This window comes from Cavia porcellus, unplaced genomic scaffold, assembly GCF_034190915.1.
Source record: "Cavia porcellus strain 051 isolate PalLab524CR breed Dunkin Hartley unplaced genomic scaffold, mCavPor4.1 scaffold_6, whole genome shotgun sequence".
Classification (NCBI taxonomy): domain Eukaryota; kingdom Metazoa; phylum Chordata; class Mammalia; order Rodentia; family Caviidae; genus Cavia; species Cavia porcellus.
The window spans coordinates 80,521,329-80,545,744 of NW_026947489.1; the positions used below are offsets into that span (position 1 = coordinate 80,521,329).

A 24,416-nucleotide genomic window follows, 5' to 3' on the forward strand; every position below is an offset into this window, starting at 1 on the left:
AGTCTAAATGAACTATGACAGTTGTCAACTTGAAATTTTATCCAGAAAAAAATAGTCCTGGAGAAAGAGAGTATGAAGAAGCACTTATCTGCACAGGATGTCAGTCATGTCTGCCGAGTTTACTGACAATTTTTTTGCTCCTGCCAGTACTAAAAAGTTTTTGCCTGGTTATGAAGAGGAGGCTATATTCTGTTCTGCTTCGCATATCTATAAAACTGGCAGCCAAGATGTGATGCCAGGAGCTTTACTGTTAGTAGTGACAGTTGGTATGCATAAGAACAGCAGAGAGAAAACATCTTAATTTTCAAGTTATCAGGTTGAATTTGGAGTGTTGACACTTGGAAAATCTTGCTTTGACTTCTAAAAGGAACAAATTGGTACAAAAGCCAAAAACAGAGTAAGTATGAAATAATGTCATATGTTTTCTTCTAACAGTAACTTCATTTTCAAAGAAAGGAGAAAAGGAAAACTTTGGAATAGGCACTGTTCTATTTTATAACTAGTTACTCATTTTAGATAAAAAAAAAAAAAACAAAAAAACTCTGCATTTTACGTGGCATTACAAAACACATCAGGAGTCTAGGAACCAGCACCATGCACGGGCTGCTGCAGAACTGGGATCAGCCAGACCCAAGCCTTTCCCCTGATCTGGAGCTATTTTGAAGACATCAAAAAGCATTAGGGCAGGTATTACATTGAGGGTACTTACCAGACCAAGCCTAAAAAATGGTTATTTTTCTTGATTATTATTTTTTTCATTATTTTCTCCATACTGGTTGCTATACTGGTAAAAATCTACTACCAAAGGAAAACATGGAGAACTGAAGACTATATAAGTGATGAGCATACTGAAAGTGAGAGTGAACCCAAAGGCTCCAAAGGCTCAATCCAAGCTTTGCTATCCAAGCATGGCAAGGATTCTGTGATGCCACACCTTTCAGAGCATTTATCTTCAGTGGACAGAAAAAGTGGAAAAGAAAAAATATGCACTATCTTATTTCCTGGAAGTCAAACTGATGTATTGCAGCTTTCAGTGCACCAAAAATTAGACATTTTCATGTACATATAACATATATATCTATATATATTTATGATTCTACATATAATTTGTAAGAAAGACCCAATTTTATATTACATTTTTATCATATAAAAGTTATTTCACACCGTGCTAGCTGGAAGTCACTAATTCTGTTAGTAGGCATGATATAGGAGATGTTATAATAAACATAATGCCATGAAAAAAACCCACAAAACAAAACACATTAGTTCCTGATGTTAATTACTTCAGACCTAAGGAATGTGAACTGACAAATTTGACTACTTTGGGATCAAACTCATGACCTTGCACTTGCCAGGAAGGCACTTACGATGCTGAGCTAAATCTCCAGCCTGGACTACTATTTGACCAAGAACAGTTTCATATGGTCAACCTAACACAAAGTATTATCAGGTATCAAAAAACTAGGGGAAAGCTTTCATAATCAATATAAAGCATGATTTTGAATAAGTCAATTCCTCCATATGAAAACTATTAACTTCTCACAAAATATAAACAAACAGGTATTTTCTCTAAATGCAAATGACTATCATCACTGTTTTCAGGATCCATAAACTTGAAAAATCTTTCACTGAATCTTCTATTAAAATATTTAAGAAAAGAGAGTTTTAAAAAATGTTACTTTGGTATCTCTGCTTGAGAAGATGACAGGTTGGGTTAAAAAAGAAGAGGCAAATAAATAAATTCTAATTACCAAAGTCTTGGGCAAAAACACACAGAGCACTTCTCAATTTTACCATCTTCTGTTTAACTTTGTGCAAAAATGCTTTTCCTTTTAATAGCTTCTAAATACAAAAGACTAAAAACATTCTAAATACAAGATTTTTTTTAAAACAAAGTAATTAAAATAGCCTCTTTGTTGAGAATAAGTTTTATGCTTCAGTTCAGCGAAGTAAATTCCTAGGGGAAATATATTTTTTATTCCAGGAATAGAAGATTTTTTTCTACACACACACCCTAAGAAATCAGGCCAATTTTTCAAAATTTTCTTTGGAAAATATAATTCCTGAATGTTAAAATTTAACACTGTATTGCAAAAATTTAGAGGCAATATACACCACTTTATAATAAGGTTTTTGCTCTGCTCTAGCAGAAATCCTCTGAAGTCTCAAGCCCCAGCATAATGTCTCCCAGATGTCTCCAATAGTTGCCATGCCAACTAAAGCAGCTTAAATTAAATGAGGGGCTGAAAAGGCACCTGCATCACTCCAGGTCTGCTGTGCATTAAATAAAGCTCTCTTGTCAGGGACTCAGAGGTGCCATTAACTTGAACAGCATCTATCTGATTATTGTTTGAGTAATTCAGTGAGGGTCTCCACCCAAGAGTAAAACAGGGTGTTCTCTCCCTCTCCTGGTCTTTCTAAATGGGCCAGCCGCCCCAACAGCTGGTGGACCTACTGGATCAATGACTTTGTTATGGTCTTTTAAGTTACCATTAGGTAATGATAAGCTACAGAACCAAAGTTAAGAGTTTTCAGGAGAATATTAAAACGTGTCATTAAAAACACGATCATTAAAAACATGGTACACAGTAGCTAACCTCAAATGATTTGAATAGCCTTGCTACAAAATACACTGCTGCTGATTGCAGCAATTAGTTAAGTAGCTCCATGAAATATGAATTTCAAAATGTACTGATTTGCTTCAGAAAAATGAATGATGCAAATGAACAATTACAAATATATTGGAGAGGGAACACACTGCATCTCTGGTACATCAGTGCCCAAGGGAAACAACGGTGACTCTTGTGTTGCTTTAAAGAATCTTTTTTTTTTTTCCAGTTAACACTTTATGCTTCTTTACTGCTTTCTCAAAATCAGTTATTGTAGATCATCACTTAATAGAAAAAGCCAGGACCAGCTTAGGTTCCTGGACTCCTCAGCCAGTGCTCCCTCCACAACATCAAGCTGCTTTCCGAGTGACTTTGACTTTCTGAGTCCACATTCCCATTTCCATTTTCTTTTTCTTCAGGACTGGGGATCACACCCATGGCCTTGTGTATGCTATGGAAGCATTCTACCACTTAACTCCCATCCCAGCATTCCCGTATCTTAAATATCACACTATGCAGATCTGAAATGAATGAGAGCCGAATTCTGTATTTTTAATTATGGGCTCTGAGGAGGAATAAGATATAGTATGCCTTAAAAAAAAAAAAAAGCTACAACAAATTATCTAATCTAATCCTAAAACTCAATCTGTAACTGTTCCTCTTTACAACTGAACACACTGAGGTTGGGAGAGGTAAAGGTGCTTGACACAGTACTTGGCCTCAATCTAGGCTGTAATGATTCTGAAGTCTGGCCCTTTGCTTTCCTACTGAAGGAATGTTAGACTGATGAGCCAAATAATAACTCTTCTTTTGCCAATAACTTAAAAAAAAGTTAAAAATCATAAGAAGCCTTTTGTTGTTTTTATTTCACTCTTGGTCTGTGTCTCTTTTCACCTCCTGAGTATTCAGTCTGTTTGGGTCTTCCTGATGTTCTTTAGTCCAGTTGTAAATTAAATTTGCCAATTTAAAAAATATTTTTCCTCCACCTATGAATCATATAAGAGCACTTAAATAGTTTAATATTTTTTAAATGGATGAGAGGAATTTTAAAAATGTTAACAGAAGAGATTCCAGGCTAATTTTTTGTGTGATAAGAGTGCTGGGTTAGTGGCCCTTTATAGGTAAATAGCAAAAAACAAAAAACAACTGAATTAGACACCGCTGGAAATATAGGACAGACATCTGATAGGAGGTCAACGCCAAGAATGTAAGTTTGGGACTCATTAGACATGAAGAACTGTGTTGATACCTCTACTTTCTATTAAAAGAAAAGTGGACAGACAAGGGCATTAATTTTGTTTTTGGTTAAAATCTTGTTTTGTTTGTAAAAAAGTTTTTAAAATTATGTTTTCATTTTCCTCTTCATATATTGAAAGTATTGGAAATTTAAGTTATACAAGTGTATCACGTAATGGTGATATAAATTCAACTTCAATGGCTATAAATTCAAATTCAACTTCAAACTTTTTAGAATGATACCATCAGGGTGAACAGCAGAGTTGTTGGTGCATGCGACAAATATAACCAGGAAATGTTACCAGCCATCCACGACAGTTGCTCAGAAAGATGATGTCTTCATGGAAGACACAATTAGAGGCAGGAAGAAGCAAGACAAGGAACCTTCAGGGAATCAAGGAGATGAGGTGGGAACATAAGAGAGACACCAGAGAGGCATAGAAAAAAGGGAGGTGTTAGAATTAAAAACAAATTTGTACAATTTTCTAATGTAAAAAAGATATGGGCAAGAAGACTAGGAAACTAACCTAGGCCCTGGCAGTCAACTACACTCAGTGCAGTGTTAAGCCTCCCATGACCTCTTGTGTCAATTAAAGTAAATCTGAACTATGATCAGTATTTTTTAAACCTATCTCTATGATGCTGTATTTATTTTTGGAAGTAATTTAAAAATGATCATCAGCCTCATTGCAGAAAAATCTTGACTACCCAATTGTCAAAGATAATTTTGCAGAAAAAGCCACACAATTACCACAGAAACAAATGCTGACATCAAATTCTGACCTTCAATTATGAATAGAATGATGAGTATTTTTCTCATGATTACTTAAGCAGTCTCAGAGGATGCAGGACCAATGCCAATAGCATCTTTGTTTAACTGTCATCATTAACATCAATAAATACTGACTGGATACCAAGTGGGTGTTGAGAGCACGCTAACTCAATGACAAGAGAGAGAAAAAAGATAGATGAATACAAGGCCACGGTGAAGGAATTAGAAAAAGACTGACATTGGAAAACAAAAGCCAAGTAGATATGACGAGAGGGAAGCAGAAAATTTTAATGTACACGGACACACAAGTTTGATCAAAAAAAGAAACAGTTGATACTTGTTCAAAGTTTTCTATGTGTTAGGTATTGTTTTAAATTTATTTTTGCCTAATCTGCTTTTAATTACCCTAAAAAGTAAGTCCTATTATAATAATAAAGGATCAAAAAGGTTTAGCAAGGTGAAGGTGCTAGTCAAAGGTCTCAGGGTTTAGTAGAGGTGCCCCAGATCCCAGACCTTCTTCTCTTTTTGTGGTGCTGGGGGCTGGACCCAGGACCTTTACATGTTAGATAAACGCTCTACCACTGGGCCAAATCCCCAGTTGGGTATTTAAAAAACTCAACAATTTTTTAAACCTGTACTCTCTCTTTCAAGCAATCAAGTATACTGCAGAAATATAAAACCACAAACAAAACTTCTAACAAAGTAATTCAGAAGAGAGAAGGCCTGGAAACTTTAAAATAAGGAATTAAATAGATGTAGCAGTAGAATGCAGTATGATGTAGGTTTTGGAGTCAAAATAATCAGGGTTACGATCTTGCTACTTACTAGCTTGATAACATTTACCAAGTTACACAGCTTCCCTGTACCTGCATTTGTAAAATAGGTACAGTGACAGGATTATCGCCAGCATTTAGATGTATGGATTTAGAATCAAATATGTCACACACACACACAAAAACCAAACCAAACAACAACAACAACAACAACAACAACAAAACAACAGGGACTAAGTGGTAGACAATAGGTCTGATCCTATTTGGACACTTTCTGCCCTAACTGCTGCCTGAGCTTCCAGAATGGCTCTGCTCAGCCACCTGACCTGTGGAACAGTGCCTATTTTGCTAGGACATGGCACAATCAGCCCACCGACGGATCACATGGCACCCACAACAAAACCCTAACCATGACCATAGGCCATCAGCCTTTCTTCTCCTCCAATCCCACACCTCTCCCCAGCTGAGCTCGTCTCATCAACTCCCTTAACCCTATTCATAAAAGACCTTGCTCAATAAATTTGACTTGGCCTCTCCTTTGGAATTACTCCAGGAGTTCATGCCTGGAACCCAAAATTCAGGTAAATTCTTTTACTGAGTCATCACCATTTACCTCACAGTAGCTATCATCATCATCATCATCATCATCAGGAGGAGGAAGAGGAAGGGTATAGTTTATTAAACATCAGTACTCTAGGTGCTGTGCCAAAAGCTGTAATATACATTAACAGCCCTGAGAGGACAAATATTATCACAGAGAAAATTGATGATCAGAGAGAGGTATCAAATCACTTTTTTCAAGGTCAAAAAGCTGGTAAGAATATGTGTGTGTATGCGTGTGTGTGTGTCATGATTTGAACTCAGGATGACGTGAAAGACTATATGATCTTTGCAGGATATAACTGTGCTTTTAGTTCTTCAACATCCATGCCTGGGAAAAAAGAAAAAGCAAAAGACAAAATGAAGCTGGGCATGGTGGCACTTGGGAGGCTGAGGCAAAAGGATTATTTTGAGTTTGAGACCAGCATGAACTAAGAAGTGAGCTCAAGGTCAGCCTAAACTGCATAGTGGGCTCCTGCCTAACAAAGGAAAAAATCTCCAAAAAGAACAATCACTCAGAAAAGTGCTTTTAAGCCAATGTGATTTCAAAAAGAAGTCTCATGCAATCTCAAAAGGCTAGCACCACTAAAGGAAGGCAAAATTTTTACTTATTTCTTATTAATGCAGTGTTGCTGGCACTGGAAAACATTATGTCAATGACAGTCACATTCCTTCAAAGTTCATTCATATGAAGACAGGAAGTCCTTTTTTAGACAAGGAAAGTTTTCTGAAGGACAAAGCATTTTTAAGAAGAAGCTACATGGTTGGTTTTGTGTAGACTGGAAACTCAAGGGAATAATTACAAGTGTGAATCTCTGTGAAACCTCTGAGGACCTGCACACAGGGGTCTTGTAGTTTTGGTAATGAGCTTCTAGTAATCTGAAAGATTTCTCAATCTGGAGCTCTGAGTGGGGAAAGTAGTTATCAGATTAGTATCCGGTAACTGATTAATATTCCATTTATGAAATGCAAACGAAAGAACCCATACACATATACACTCATGCACAAATGAAAACACACATAAAACCTCAAAACTGCTTTCTCATGCAAATCACACTTCTTTTGGAAAAATGCCATTTTAATCTAACATTTGGTTCTCTTGCTACCTCTAAGTAATGTATCAATAAAGGAAAAGACTGCCAACTAAACATGTAATTATTAGTCTTACTGCCAATAACGGTCCAATTCAGTGCTTTTGCTTAATAACGACATACACAGAGTATGCAGAGAGCAAGGTACTAAGCAGTACATGAATAAACCGTATGCTGGCTGAAATGGAGATCTGTGTTAGTGTTTCCTGAGGTACTGCCCTCAAATTGAGTTGTTATCAGGAGACTCAGCTGGTCTGTGAAGTGGCTAAAAGCTCTACTGATTCTCTATATCCTTCAATTAAGGCAAGTTTCATATATTCAGTCGCTTCTGAAACCCCTAGGTCTTCATATTAACACAGGCCTCCTGCTGTATAGCAATCTTAAAAAACAGAAATAAAGTCAGGATAGTACAATCTGACAGAAATGATCAAATACAGTCCCATGAATGCCCTTAAAACCTCACCCTGAATCAAATGTGTCAAGCAGCTAATAATCAGAAGGTTAAGCAGTTCAGGGCACTGATACTGGGGTTCTGAGGCTTTTCAGAAGCTCAAATTAGGTGTGGCTTTGTACTTATTTGATATTACCCTTCAATGGTTGGGAGTCCTGTCATATTTTACTCTCATCACCTGGGAAGTTTTAGTCATGTATTTATTTTTTAATAGAGACGTGAAGAGACTAGAGTTAAACTGCGGAATTTTTTTCTCCCTTCACCTCAACACAGGTGTTTCAAAGAGCACTGTGAAAAGTTGCTCCAACTGTAGTGACTCTCTTATACAGCAGAAGGGAAACATATTCCAACCAAGCCGGAACTTTCAGCAGTGTTTTTTTTAGAACAACCTTAGGATCTGTAATACCTTAAAGCTTAGGTGATCTTCATGCAGACAGGAAGGGCTTTCAAAGGAACTATAAAAGGAGATAGGATTATTAAGGGGACAAGAGCACTAAGTGCCACATATTGTTCTGAGCACTGTATCCATTCACATCATTTTAATCACCCAAATAATTGAGGCAGGTACATTCTGATTTTAGTAATGAGGTAATTGAGGCACAGAGAAATTAAGAAACCTCCCCCAAGATCACACATGTATGAAGCTGGGATGAGAATCTAAACAGTCTAGTTAAAAACTCCACAGTCCCTGTCACCGTCATAGATTTCCACTCCATTTTTTCTAACTAGCAGAATACTGGTGACACAGGCCCTGAATCACTGATAAAGATTTTGAAATAAATGCATGATAAAGACCTTATTCCTATTTTGTAATGTGACAGTAAGTAACTAAACTAAAAAACATGTCAGGATGCAGATCTGAGGGATGATGAGAATGTGACAGAAAGAAAGGAGATGGAACTAATTTTAGACACTGCTGTTAATTATGCTCCAACACCAAGACTTTGCAGGAAGAAGAAAGGGAAACACCTGGCTGGTCTAGTTTCTAAATGTAATAATACGCCAAGAATACAGGATGAAGGTCAATTTTCCACATTCCTATGATCAGGTCTCCTGCCTTAGATTTTTCTCACCTCTCAGACAAAAGATAAAACTGATTCATTACACAGAATTTAGAGAATCAATAAGAACTGGAATTCATAAACTACCAGGAATAAATTTTTATTACTGAGTGATAAAGTGTTATACAAACATGTCATAACAAAGCACTGCTAAGTAAGTGCTTTAATAATAGAGAGCAAACCATTCTGGACAGCTCAAGTTGTTAATGTGTGAAAAGTTGTCATTGTCTTATGTAAAAAGTGATCTATAAAATTCAGAATGTCTCATGATCTCTAGTTCAGAATTACAGTGGGTGTGGTGGTGTACGCCTGTAATCCCAGCATTTGAGGGGCTGAGCCAGGAGGACTGCCACAAATTCAAGGCCAGTCGGGGCTACACAGTGAGTTCAAGGCCATTATGGACTACACAGCAAGACCTTGTCTCAAATACAAAACAGGGGCCAGGGATATAACTTAGTGGCACAGCGCCTGCCTGGCAAGTGTGAGGTCCTGAGTTTGATTCCCAATATTAAAAACAACAACACCCAAACCTGGGTGTGGTGGCACACACCTGGAATCCCAGCACTTGACGGGCTGAGGCAGTAGGATTGCTTCTAGTCCCAAGGCCAGCCTGAACTACTGAGTGAGTTCAAGGCCAGCCTGACCTGCGTATGAAAAACCTGTCTCAAAAACAAACCAACACCCCACAAACCAAAAAACAAAACAAAACAAATAAATCAGAGCAGACTGTCTGCCTGTTGAACTGAAGAACACATTTAATGATCTATGTGCAGTGAACTACTGATGCTGAATGGCAAACTGTCAATGCTGTATTAAAAGCTTTCACAAAACAAGATGAGGGCATTTAACAGATTAGCTGCGCTGGGAGAAGAAAATGGAAAATGTATTCTATCACAGTATTGCCTATAAAATATATAGGAAGAGAAAGCTTTGAAACTCCAGTTTTAATCCCTACATACATAAATACAAGGATAAGTTAAAACATACTTAAAACTTATTTTAAGCACTAATTCTAAAATCCTTATCATTCCTGGTTGAAACAAAATTCCACAACTATAAATATGTGAAACTTAATAAAATCTCTTTCCCCACATTTTTTTCTTCCAAAATCAGTTCCATAAGCAAAGAAATTTCAGCCTAGATCTTAGGCATGAAATTGTCTGATCTGAAATAAACATGAAGATACTGAACAGCTATGAATAAGGAGAATACTGTTTGTGGGTTTTGTTGATTTTAAACAGCGCTTTTCACATGAAAGAAAAACAGCAATGTGTCAGAGAGTGCTCTGTGTTCTCTCGTAATAAATGGTCAGCTCTAAATCTCATCATTTTCTTTGCAACAAAAAGCATGGATGCCTTTGCAACTAGAAAAAGATCGGTGTGTGCTTCAATTAGACTCACTGACCTTTTCTGAAGCATGTCTGTGTTTCTCTATAGAAATCAATGGAATGAAAGGTCATTTTGTTAAGATGTCTGAATACGGTAATCTCTCTTCCAGGCAAAAGCAAATTCATTTTCTTTTAAAGCACCTAATTTGTTGTATATGATGTCAAAAATTAAAACCTTATTGCAATTTAAAATCAGTTTTATCACCAAAAGCAGCAGCAGCAGCAGCAGCAGCAAAGCTGTCATTCTACATAGTCTATCATGGCCTAGAATATTGCTGGATGAGTATTTGTTGCTAAAATTATAAGCATGTACGTAATAAACCAGAGGAGAATCCTAAAGAAAACCATGTTGTTTCAAATCTCAGCTCTCTTTCAAAGTGCTCTGGAAAATGCCAAGGCATACTGTTTGTCAAGTATGGATGGTGAAGTATAGTCATTACTAATCTCTTACCGTCATAATCCTCTGAAACAAATGCATATACATAGAAACTCAGCCATATTTGAAAGATGAGCCTCTACCTATATTAGGAACATTCTACTGCTCAATTTTTCATTCATGAAGAGAAAAGGTAAAATTTTCAATTACTTAATTCAGAGAGTAAAGTCTACATACACTTCTTGTTCTCAATACAATGCATACTAACACTTTTTCCAAAAGCCAATGAGACCTCAAGTTAGACCTACAACCCCTTAATGGCAGGGAAAAACTTCATTTCTATGTGCAGACAATTTAGGTTTTTGTTTTTGTTGTGGCTTTTTTGAGGGTAGGGTGAGAGGTGGGCTGGGCTTGAACTCACTCTGTAGCCCAGGCTGGCCTCAAACTCCCAGTGATCCTCCTGCCTCACCATTCTAATCCTCCTGCCTCAATCTCCCAAGTCTGACATTACAGGTATGCACCATTATGCTTGGCTCAGACAATTTAGTTTTAAACGTTATTCTGACCAATAGAATTTGAGAACACTTACTCCAATCTTACTTGTGTAAAAGCATGCAAATGATGTCATGCAAACCCCAGAGCAGATTGTTTAGTGGTATAAACAAGCACAATACCACTTTGTGAAGGCAGCAAAGGTCTCTCAATACACCAATACACAGGCACTTCTAGATCTACCCAGTACTACCCATCACTAGCAGTTCAGTTTCTGGCTAGAGATTTTAAAACACATTTAAAGGGCAGAAAAGATTCCAAATATATGAAGAACAATAACTCTACCTAAGTCTAGGAAGGGGGTATCAAAGAATTACCTCTATTTTTTTTATGACAGCTGGGAAGAGATGACATAAAAGGCAGAACATGATCTGACATAATGCCTCATCTGGTTACAGTACACACTTCCTAAAACTTACAAGCTACTATTCACTCATTAGCATAATATATGTCACTCATTAACATTCTTTCACACTGTTACTTAAGAGTACCTATGCCAAAGGGTTAAATGGATCTAGGAAAAGGAATCAGGCTTGGCTTAAAATACTGTGGGAAAAATTAAGAATAATGACTGGCAATATTGAAAATATACTTACCCAATAACATATAACTGTTCTTGTTTAGGAAGAACTATAGAGAATGTTTGATATGCAAATTACAATTTGCAGGTAAGTTTTCTAAGCTTCTTCTCTAAAGAGTGAGGAGAGAGGGAAGGGCAGGGTGATTTTTTATCTGTAAGAAAACTCAGTTGATATCTCCATTACACAATGGATTATTCTGATATTATAATTATTGGAAAATACCTATCAGTCTTATTAAATCTTAAGCTCCTTAAGGGTAGTGGCAATGGCTGTTATATTTTAATCTACATCTTTGCTGAGAGTTAAGTTCAAAAGTCTACACATAAAACACTGAGCATCATGAAAAGCCATCTGGGAAGACATCAACATTGTTCTTTTTTCATTTTACAACTGTCTGTACGTAAGTCCCTGCCTCTCAGCCTCAGAAGGAAGGTACTTATTACAGTATGCCTTGCTTCTGTTTCTAATTGTGGTAAAACATATACAACACAAAATTCATTAGGATATAGTTCAGTGGCAGTTAAGTACCTTTGGAGTTACATAATCATCACCACTACACATTTCTACAACTTTAAAAATATTCCTAAAAGAAACTTCTTGTTAAGGTTCACAAGTACATTTCTGATTTATTCTGTTTGTCTACCTGTCTATAGTGCTGGGGACTGAACTCAAGAGGTATTCTACCACTTTATTATTATTATTATTATTAAAACAAGATCTCTGCTGGGCATGTTGACACACATCTGTAATCCCAGCACTTGTGGGGCTAAGGCAGGATGATTATTGCCAGTTTGAGGCCAGACTAGGCTACAAAATGAGTTCAAGGCCACCCTGAACTGCATAGTGAGGCCCTGCTCAAAAAGCCAAAAAAAAAAAAGGCAACAAGCAAACAGTAACAACAATAACCAAACAGACAAAGTCTCACTGAGTTGCCCAGGGAGGCTGTGAACTTGCAGCCCCCTCGAGTAGCCCATAGGATTACACATGTGGAACACTGCACCTGACTGATTCTGTCATTCCTCATCACAAAAATCAATGACAAAGCCCCCAATGCCTACTGATCAGTTTCCTGCTGTCAATAGTCAAAGCCACTGTAAGTTGATCACAACTAGCTTCATTTCTTGTTATTTGTACATGCTAATCTTAATCAACTGAATGATTAACCATTGCCTTAAACTGCTCCTGGTGTTTACTCCATATGAAATATCCAGTGCGATCTCTCCACATTCTTTTCCTCCTGCATGGATCATCTGAAATGTCTTTCCCTCCAGTCTCCTTATTGTTTTGTTTTGCCTGAGGGAATCTCCCTGATTAGTCTACCACCACCTGCCTGCATCCTTTTGGCATATCCTGCCATGTGTGAGTTATTTTACATCTTCTCTTGTCCTCATGGATTGGATCCTCTCTGGAGAAGGAAGCACTAGGAGTCACCAGAGGACAGCAGGAATAGGTTATAGACACTCTGACCCACTGGATGAGAAAACATATGTTCAAATCACAGTTCTGTCACTTCTAAGTAAGCCTGGACAAATTATTTTTTTTTGAAAAATAATTTTTTAGCCACAGATTCTTCATCTTAAAATGGAGATAGGAGTAAAGTATTTAAGATAGTACCTGGTACATCAAATTTTTTAAAAATGTGAATGAATGAAGAATTTACTTTTGTATTCACTACAGAGATTAGCCCAATGTCATATACATATGAGTGCTAAATGTTTCACTTATGAATAAACAAAGCTGATGATCCTGTAACAGCAAAGTGGTCAGGAATTTAACTGTTCTGGATTGCTCTATCAAAATTTTTTTTTTCCTTGGTCTGCATTTCTGTTCTAGGTTTCTGAGGTAAAAGGTCAGGACTGGTGATAACAGATAAGTGATAGATTTGGCTTTAAACCATCAAATGCTTTTCAAATAATACAGCTTGGAAGCCAAAATGGGGGAAAAAAGTAAAAATCAAACCCCAGTGTTTCAATGATTTTTTTGTTTGTTTGTTTTGTGGTACTAGGGATTAAATCCAGTACTGTCAGACTGAACTACAGTCTCAGCCTTTTTATACATTTTTAATTTTGACACAGGGTCTAGGTTATGATGAACAAGAAATTCTTGACAGGCACAGTGTCCCACACCTATAATTCTAGCACTCAGGAGGCTGAGGAAGAAGGACCATTACAATCTTGAGACCAGACTGAGCTACAGAGTGAACTCAACGCCAGTCTGAACTGCATAGTGAGACCCTATCTCAGAAAGACAAACAAACAAACAGACAGACAGAAATTCTTATAATATGGGAAATCTTTAGGATATAAGGCTGGGCATGGTAGCATACTTCTGTGCTGTAATCTCAGCACTCTGGGAGGCTGAGGCAGAAGAATTGCAAGTTTGAATCCAGCCTAAGGAATTCAGTGAGTGAGATGCTCAAAATAAAGAAAGGGCTAGAGATAATTGTGAAGGTGCTGGGTTCAATCCTCAGTATCAAAATCAAGCAAGCGAAAACACTTCCTAGGACAGATTTTCAGACATTGCTAGTACTGCTGCTGCAGAAAGAGTACATTTATATATGCACATGTACATCTTATTTGTTTGTTCTTAGCTCCTCACCAACCCCCTGAGGCTTACAGAGCTGTTTTATAGCACTGGGGCTTCTAACTGGCTAGAACTATCTTCATGACAAAAGATTAGTCCTTACACACTGCTTGCACTACTGAGATCTATCATCCAAAGGAGGACTGATCTGAGCATGAAGGAAGTAACTTAGTAATAATTACACAAGGATTTAAGGTTAAATCCTGAGAAGCCAGGACACATGGTCAATCCCACCAGACTTCTCTTTTTCACAGGGTTTAAGGTAGAACTGCTTCTAGCACAGGGGACCCTCACCACTCATGCTTTTCCATACAATTCTAAGATTATGTCTCAAGGTAAAAGTAAGCTTTTCTCAAAACAAACCGAATTTTAATCTCCAATCCAGTAAACATCCAGTGCTTTTTGGGAAGAGGGCTATTCATGAGTACTGTGCAGAGTCCAGAATCTTGACGAAAGCAAAATAAATACTGTTTTCCACACAATTAGAAATCCAGTATGAAGTTTTGGTAGGCTCGAAGTAATTAAGCACCAAATTCTTTTTATAGATACTTCCTCATAGAAACTTCAAGTACAAAATGAAAAACGTGATCTTTTAAAAAGCTAACATGGGTGGGGCTGGGGATTTAGCTCAGTGGCATAAGCACCTGCCTTGCAAGCAGGCAGTCGTGAGTTCGATCCCTGGTACCGATAAAAAGGAAAAAAGACAAAAAAAAAAAAAAAAAAAAAAAAAAAAGCGCTGACATGGGGTCCGGGATATAGCTCAGTAACACAGTGTCTGCCAGGCAAGTGCAAGGTCTTAAGTTCAATTCCCTGTACCAAAATATAAATCAATGAATGAATGAATAAATAAATAAATGCTAACATCAGCTCAGAAAAATGTACTATCTTCAAAATTATTAACCCATGGGCTGAGGATTTAGCTCAGCCACATAAGCACCTGCCTGGCAAGTGCGAAGTTGTGAGTTCAATCCCTGGTACCAAAAAAAGTTATTAAAACACATTTCCTAGGTTAATATATTACATTAAAAATGATAAAAAAAATAGAAGATACAGAGATCACAGCAGAATTTATTATTGTTTTAATACTGACATATTACAGCTGCTGCATCTTGTAGGCAGATTCACAAATGGTTATGTCTAGATATTGTTCTATTTTTAGTCGCTTGAAAAATTATTTAAAAATGCATATATTTCAAAACCCAAGGTAAATTTCTGGTAGACAACGATAGTTACCTTTTAATTACAGTTTCAATCTCTACAAATAACTGTATAATACTGTATGCTTATACTCTCCTTAAACACTTGATTATATTGACGTGCTCACCGAACTCAGATTTTCTAAAATATATTAACTATTCATCTAGGTTTCAGGACAGCTGATTTAAAATGTCTACCTATTAAAACTTGAATATACACTGTAACAGCACACTTTTTCTAATCCTTGAAAAAAGTATGAGGTAGTACCAATTTGTATAGTGGAAGATTACTTATTTCCTCTTATAACTTAAGTAATATAAATATTTATTTTTTATTATATTGATCCCTTCAACTAAGTACATCCATTAGTTAGACAGCAACACACTTAAAACTTGCCTAGCTCAAACAGGCCCATATGTGTTTCTTAAAAGCACAATTCTTTAATACCCTGCATTCCAATGCTAAGTCATTCCTTCCTACAAAGTCTTCATAATCCTATGCAGTTGTAGTTATAATTCCATTTTATGTTAAATGGATTTAGTTTTCACACAACACCTCTATTGGAAAGCACTTACCTTTCTCTGGAATTTTACATTATAAAATACAAAATTGGAGTTTAGGTTTGAGAGCTTTTCCTACCTGTAGTCAACTAATGAGAATAATGTGTTAATTTTTTAATCTGAAGCTAAAAATGAAAGCTCTAAGACAAAATAAAGAAGTAGCATTTAACTAAATGTTAACTAGAGGGTTCCATGAATATTTCATGACAAAGGCTCTTTATGTTAACACTGATGAACAATTCTAGGCATGGAATTTCATAGAAACATTCTGCTAACTAATAAATGGGCTAAAATTAGCTATTAACAGCTAATAAATCATCTGTGCCACATGTGATTTTAAACTTTAATTATACTAACCTTTCCTCTGTTCCATAAGTATTTAAAATAATAATAAATCAAACTCTCTCAGATGCAATTAAATTATGGTCAATGATAAGTGATTGAGAACTCTTATCTTCTAGAAGCACACACAGGGCTGTTTTGTTTTTTCTAAAGGAGTGACAAACCTACCTACACAAAATTAATGCTAGATAAAAGCAATTTCTACTTGAACTATAACATATAAACAAGATAGGTGTGAGTTACATAAGGGTTCAAAGAAGATATATATATATATATATATATATATATATATATATATATTTGGGATTTATTTCACACACTATTCCTCTTTTGTCTCAAATGAAAACATTCTTTCCCTACAGAATGCAGGAAAGTCAGCAGAGTTGGACTGCCCAAACTCTGTATGTTTCCAAAGACTCAGGACTTGTTTCTGGGAAATAACCTTAGGCCACTCTGCCTGATTACAGGATCCTGGTACACGTGGGGGTTGCATTTGCTAACAGATTTATGGTGAACCCATGTTTTTGTCTGGGTTATACTATATTCACTTACGGTGTGTGTGGGGTGAGTAGTTAAGGTCACACAGGGATCAGGAATCCCTGCCCATGTAACTGACCCACCACATAATCCCTGAACACCGAAGCTCAGGTGAGCCTCCTGGGTGGGAATGGCACTTGCCCACACTGTCATATATCTAAGCCATGTCTCCCTGCCTACAATTCTACTGGAAAAAACAAATTGACAACAAAACAACAGAAAAATCGACTAGAACCTGGCACCAGGCCTATGTACCCTTTATCATTTGTTGATTTTAATCTATAATCTTTATGCTGTAATAAACTGTAACCATTAGACAGTAACAGTTGTTTTGGGTCCTTTGAGTCCTTCTAGTCAATCATCAAACCTGCAGATGATCTTGGGAATCCCTGATAATCTATAATATAGTAAAATCTATATTTAATATTTAACAAAGGTAATTTCTTGTAATTTCAAGGTTTTGTTTCAACAACTTCATTTCGAAACAGAAAGAGTAGCACACAGACAGCAATGCCTTCTGGCATGTGGACTTCCTTCCCATCATCTGAGGGTTAAAAAAGGTAGCTCTTGGCGTACAAAGGTCTTTTACTGAATGAAACAAGTGCCGCCCACTCCCATTTCCTCCACGGTGAACCCAGGTCATTTTCACCAAGTCTATGAAACAGAATAGTTAATGCTTTTCCCTTAGACACTATTACCGACCTAGAGCGGAGAAGAAAGGAATGTTCTTATTTTTTCTATCCATAGGTGAATTTTGTACTTTTGCTTGTTTTTTGAAACAGCGATTCATTAAGTAGCTCAGGCTGGCCTTAAACTTGCTATGGTATTCCAGGATGGCTTTGAAGTTATGGCAATCCTCCTGCCTCAGCCTCTTAAGTGATAATATTACAGGTATGTGTGTCCCACAATGCCCCGTAATTTTGTACTTTCCTTAGAAAAAAGAAAAAATAGAGTGTGTCAGAACTATCCAGACCTGTGCTAAATATGACATACCCAAAAGCACTTGTGTCAGTTAAGAGCTGGTCAAACGCTGGGTCTTTCCTCAGAATGGACAGTGCTGGTGCACCCCAAATCCACTACATTTTACTGCATAAAAGGATGAATTCCATAAAGGATTCACAGATTAAACTATTACCAAGAATTATAGCATTCAAGAGTTGTATCAGATTCAAACACCCCAGCACTGTGGATCAGTGACAATTCTCTCACCTTACAAGTTTTCCCAATTCTCTAGCCAGCTGAGCTGTGCTCTTTCTCACCGGAAAGCTCTTAATTGTTGTCAGTTTCTAAGGAGATTATAAAAGATGATTGTCTATTATAGAATTACCTAACACCTGTGGGAGAATGTGATTTTCATTAATTTCACTGTTGAAACAGAAAAAAAGGCAGCTGCTGGACACGGTGATGCACACCTATAGTCCTGCAACTAAAGAGGCTGAGGCAGAAAGATCACTAGGAATCTGAACCCAGTCTCCAGGTCAGCCTGAACTACAAAGACATCCTCTGTCTCAAACACAACACAACACAACACAACACACCACCACCACAAAAATCAAAAAGAATCTATTAGATTGGTTTCCACTTTGAGTAATGGACCTAAAGTATAAATAGCAAGCCTACTTGAATAAACTGGACTCTATCATGAACTCACTGAATTAAATAATTCTGGATTTCCTTTCTTTAAAGCATAATCAAACTAAGTACAGAATAGAAATTGGTGACATTTTGCCTACAAATGTCAAATAAGCTAATCCATTCTCTATTTTTTTCACACACAATCTCAGGAAATATTACCATGCATTATTTTCCACAATATCCAGCATACTATTTTTAGGCATTCATAGGAGTAAGAAGAAGACATTAAAGCCTCTGAGAAAATAATATAGATGGAGGTTGAAAACAAGGCTAGACTGCCCAGAAATAAATTTCAATCCTACTACTGCCTGGCTCTGTGATCTTGGTCAATTTCCTTAACTTTCATGCCTCAATTTTCTCTTCTGTAAAATGGAAATAATCATTAAACCCCCCTTAGAGGATTGTTGCAAGAATTAAACACATATGTGTACAGAACTTTGCACTGTGTCTGGCATCTGGTATAAACTATAATAATGGCTATTATTATCACCATTACCACTACGACTCCATTTATTCCATGGAACACAGGACATTTAGGTTACTTAGCTATTTTTATCTTACCTTAAGTGTTATAATGGACCACACTATTATTTTCTTAACTGACAGGTTGCTACATATGGCAAGAACACTTTATTGAGTTGTACCTCCAGCATGGCTACTTCACTGGTTCCATTTGCAAAACGGGGTGGTAATACTGTCTCATAAAGCTGTGTGGGCATTAAATAAGGCATCTGCTCAGATGTCCTGCTCCATGGTATTACCACACAGGACAGGCTGACAATCCTGAGCCTTGTCAGATACTTGAGCTTTCAAAAATTACCTGGTTTTAGGTACTCAATCAACTCTGCAAGGATGAGATTTAATATATTTCAAGGCATGAACCTCAAAATATGCTAGAAGAACAAATTAATTAAAAACTGTCCCCTTCTTTCACATTCCCTGGTTAGGATACATTTCTTCAAAATAGTCAATGTGTGGAGGTTGGAGTATGTCAAGGGCAGAGAGTACCTGAGAAAAAGAAAAAAAAAGTCAAATTTAGAGAACTAAAGAAGAAACAAAATTCTGCGTAAATACCACTAAATACTATTAACCCTTTAAAAATTTATGGCTTAGTTATTATTGCCCACTAAAATTAACTAAATTTAATCAGTAAAGAAACATAGTTTTAAACATTAAGGTATATTTGTAAACTTATTACTTAAAAGACAATTCTAGCTAATTCAAAATGAGAGAGGTAACTGGGTTATATATGCTACCAAAATTCCCTTCCAGAAGAGTGGAAACAAAATGCCCTATTTTTAACAACTGGTATTGATCTAAGAGCATGAGGAACTATATTTACTATTCATTCCTTTATTTCCTTGTTCAATGTTTACTACACACATTCTACCTGACAGGCACTGTGGTAATCTCTTGGGTTATACAAGTGAACAAGACAATTATCAGCTCTGCTTTCATGACTAAAAGAAAGGTAATAATGAAACTGATAAGCAATTAGTTGCATAAACACATAATTATATACCGATTATTATGAAGGAAAAACATAAAGAGGGGTGGAAACAAAAGGTTGCCTGAAGTCACACTATTTCAAGGTTTTAAAGCTGGGTAGGAGTTGATCAGTCAATGAGCAGGAAACGTGAAGACATTGAGGCAGTTTATAGAAACAGAAAAGCCAGTGATGATGAACATGGTAGGAGGAAAATTAGTATTAAGCAGAAGAAGACTGGAAATATATCACATAAAATCTCTAATCATATTACGCACTATAGATTTTATTCTAAGAAAAGAAGTCACCAGTGTGGAAATAAAGACTGTAAGGTAGCTGAAATTTAGGTGCTTTATAAAACAAGGGTACTAACTACCAATGTAACTTGACAAATAGGCCCACTTGCCCTCTGTGGTGCTATCTGCTCTTTAAAGTTCCACGTGTGGCATCACACCTAAGAACCTGAGTCCATCTAGCTAATGAGAAACATCAAGTTCAAAGGAAATGAAATAAATTAATAGGCAATAAACTGAGAAAAAAGTCAAATTTAGAGAACTAAAGAAACAAAATTTGACATACATGCAAGTAAATACTAACTCTAATAATTTATGGCTTAGTTACAATTGCCCACTAAAATTAGTGATTCAAGTTCATATTTTTTCATCTTGACCTTAAATTTCTTAAGGAATATATATATTTCAGTATTGTGGAGAATTTCAAACATAAAAGTAGATAGGAGGCTGGGATTTAGCTCAGAGGTATAATGCCTGCCTGGCAAGTGCAAGGTCCTGAGTTCGATCCCCAGTACCAAAAAAACAAAACAAAAGTAAATAGGATAATATAAAAAAATACTCACTAATCAATACTTGGCATTAGTTATCCACATGACCATTCTTGTTTTATCTATTACCTCTATCCCCTACATAATTACGAAGCATAAACCAGACTTTTCCCAGCCATGTAAGAATCAGGTATTTGGGCTGAGGATTTAGCTCAGCAGCACAGCACCTGCCTGGTAAGCATAAGATCATGAGTTCGATCCCCAGTACCAATAATAATAATAATAATAATAATAATAATAATAATAATTACTGAATTGAAAAATCTGGTATTTTTATTTAGTCATTTATTTCTTGCAGTGCTAGTAAGCAAACCCAGGGGCTTATATATGATATTTTAAAATATTGAATATCAAGGGCTAACATTTTTAATTATTTATGTACACCTGTTTATTTTTTCCAGCCAAAAAGTTTTCACTTTAGAATTAGACTTAAATTATTTTATTAAACTAAAACCTTCTTTAGTGAAAAGGCTTCACTCATTTTATACCCAGTTAAACAGAGGTTTTTAGTTTAGATGTTTTTGTATGGAACACAATTTCCTTTTTGAATTAAAATGTTTATACTTAGAATTTTGATATAAATAGAAAACAGCAGGTTTTCCAATTTCTTCAAAGAAAAAGCATGTGAAAGATAAATTATTTTTAGCATGTGAAAGATAAATTATTTCATTTCTATATTTTTTAAAGACTATAATTAGCTAGTCACAAATTCACATAAATTTGTTTCTCATTATGTGATAAAAATTTTTTTTCAATGTGAGTATCTGAAGTTTGAGGAAGACAGAAAATAGTGTTTTATATGACATCTTTCGGACTCCAAACTCTGTATCTGAACAACATACATCCTGTCTTGGAGGAAAATAGAATGCAAAGAATGACAGCGTCTATTAGGCAAAGCTATTTTATACTTCAAGTCTATCTGCTATAATTAGAGGTTATCCAGAGGGAAGTGACAACCACACATTTCAAACCTTGAGAGAGGAGAATGAAGCTTTCTCATTCCGTATTTGATGAGGCTTTTCATAGAAAAAGCCATATAAAACAATACTAGACATTTGCAGGATACCACCTGACTGCGATTGTTAGCTTTCGAAGTATAATATTTTAAATGCTACCTGAAGTATTTTCCCTCTGTGGATCTCATCCTGTCCTGCCTGGAATATTTTTATGCCTGTTATTTTATCTTTTATCTTTTTTACCCTAAAATGTCTACGAGAACACAGAACTCCAGTTATTTCTACTTGGTAAAAACAGTAAGCAGGAAACTATCCTAGAATCCAAAGTCATATTGTGATGGAGTAGTAACAGGCTTCAAAAGCCAAACTTTTAGGCTGACTCCCTATTTTATTTTATTTATTTTTGACTCCCCATTTTAATAGCTAGGGTGTTTTTTTTGGGTCATTGTTTTATTTTTACAATCTCACTGTTTGAAGGAATAAAGTATAAGTGAGCAGTCTTACAGTATAAATAGAAAAACTCCTGTAAAACTTTGGCTTATAAACTGTCAAAGGATGCCAGGCACAGGGCTGAGGATATGGTTCAGCAGCACAGCGCCTTGTCTGGCAAGTGTGAGGTTGTGAGTTCAATTCCTGGTACTAGGAATCCAGCCAGGCACAGTGGAACAAGGGTTAGTTGGAGGTGGGGGGCACATGGGGGTGGGCAGCAGCAATCGAGAGGCCAGACTGGGCAAGACCTTGTCTCAAAAGGAATTTTTTCATTAACACTACATTTTTCCTCATATCATTTTCTTTATTAGTGCACATCTGTAATTCATTATTCCTTGTGGGGAATTGGTACAGGTAGGTACATAATATAACTTAATTCCTTTTTTCATCTCCCTTTCCTCCCTCCCTCAAAAGAAAATTTTAAAGCCAGATGGGGATTTGGCTCAGTGATAAAGTACTTGTGCTTGCCCAGCATGAGTGAGGCCCAGGGTTCAATACCCAGGAGTGGTTTAAAAAAAAGTCAATTTATCCTCAAACAACACTAACTCTCTGAATGATCTCAAATACAAAGAAAGTGAGCAGACTTAACTAATTGAAAAATGAATTAAAGTTATGTCCTTAAATGATGATCACTACCAAATAATGTCTCACCCCCACTTCTCAGCTCAGTTCTTAAAAAAAAAGAACTGAACAAAAGCTTATTATTAGCTGTTTTAGAGGATTTTAACCTCCATGTTAGATGATTCACTCTGAACTCTACATGATAAGCGAATGACCTAGTTTCAACCATCCTACTGTCAATAAAACAACTGCTGTGAATATTCTCAGCCCTAAATATAAAATAAGAAATTTAACTGTTCATTAACAGAACATTAACTGAGTTTCTACTCTGCCAAGGACTCAAGAAAAGAATAAGACATTTAAAAGAAGCCAGTTAAGTCTTGTTTAGCAAAGAAACGACCTACCATTATCTAACCCCTAACAGATGCCAAGTTCTTCATGTGGAGATGACCTTATTTTAATATTAAATATTAAAATTTAAATATTAAAATTTAAATATTAATTTAATATTTAATAAAATATTTTAATACAAAGTACACAAAACCTAGGAAATAATTTGATAAAAGTTTTGTTTTGTTTTGAGACAGGCTCTCACTACATAGTCCAGGCTGGCCCTGAACTCCTGGTGATCCTCTTGCTTTAGGCTCTCAGTGATCCTCCTGTCTTAGCCTTTGGAGTGCTGGGATTATACAGGCGTGTGCTGCCATGCCCAGCTCAATTTGGTAATTTTAATATACACACACGTCCACATAAACAGCCTTCAGATCAAGAAATTAAGCATTTTGATGCCCTAGAAAGCCCCCTTGCCTTTTTCTGTCCAAACTCATCTGCTACCCATCACTTCTGCCACTACAGATTCATTCTGCTCTCTGTTCTTGAACTTTACACAAACTGTAAATACAGTCTTCTGCTTACAACTTCTTTCATACTGGTTATGCATGCTGCTGGGTGGATTTGTGACTCATCCTTTTTATTAATGTGCAGTATGATATTATGTGAATGGAATACACTACAATGTACTTACCCTGAATACTACTGGCAGACTTTTCATTGTTTCCAACTTCTAGCTATTTTTAATAAAGCCTCTATGAGCATTTTTGTAAATTTTTTTGTAGATATATGCATTCATTTCTCTTGAACTTTTAATAAAGAGTTGAGTAGGCTAGGACACTGGGTAGGTTTAGTGGAAACTGCCAGTCTTCCAGACTGGTTATGCAAACTTGCATTCCCACTAGCCATGAGACTGACTCAGACTATTTACTGAAATGGTCGGCGTTTCCCACTGGCACCTCTACTGCAAATCAGGTAAATGTATATGCGTGTATCAGATTACAGATTGCCTATTTTGTTTCATTAATCTGTTTACCACTCTAGTACTTAATACTTAAGTCTCAAGACCTATTATATGGTGAAATATCTGTGGTATGAATTTCTAACTATTCAGCTTCTGAAGAAGATTTGACTATTTTAAATCTCTTTTCATTTCATAAATTTTAGAATACATTTGTACATTTCTATAAACACTGAAACAGAAAATTTTGACTGATTGAAATCATAGTAAATATATAGTTCAAATTGGTGAAATGGCCATAATGACTGCACTGAGTCTTTTATTCCACAAACATGTGAGACTATTTCAAGGATATCAATAAATTTGCCCCGTACCACAGACTTGCAAATAATCAAATCCACTAGAAAGTTAATATACCTGCCACCTGTGTGCTGAGTGCTCCTGCCTAA

General features: G+C 36.3%; 1 protein-coding gene across 1 annotated transcript in view; it reads right to left on the bottom strand.

Moving 5' to 3' along the window:
* The window catches only part of Nlk (nemo like kinase), a 142,096-nt gene that overhangs the window by 38,706 nt on the left and 78,974 nt on the right, over positions 1–24,416 (bottom strand). Inside the window, exon 3 of the mRNA XM_003469742.5 lies at positions 19,296–19,351. Coding sequence (XP_003469790.1) covers positions 19,296–19,351 — 56 coding nt within the window. The remainder of the gene's footprint in view (positions 1–19,295; positions 19,352–24,416) is intronic.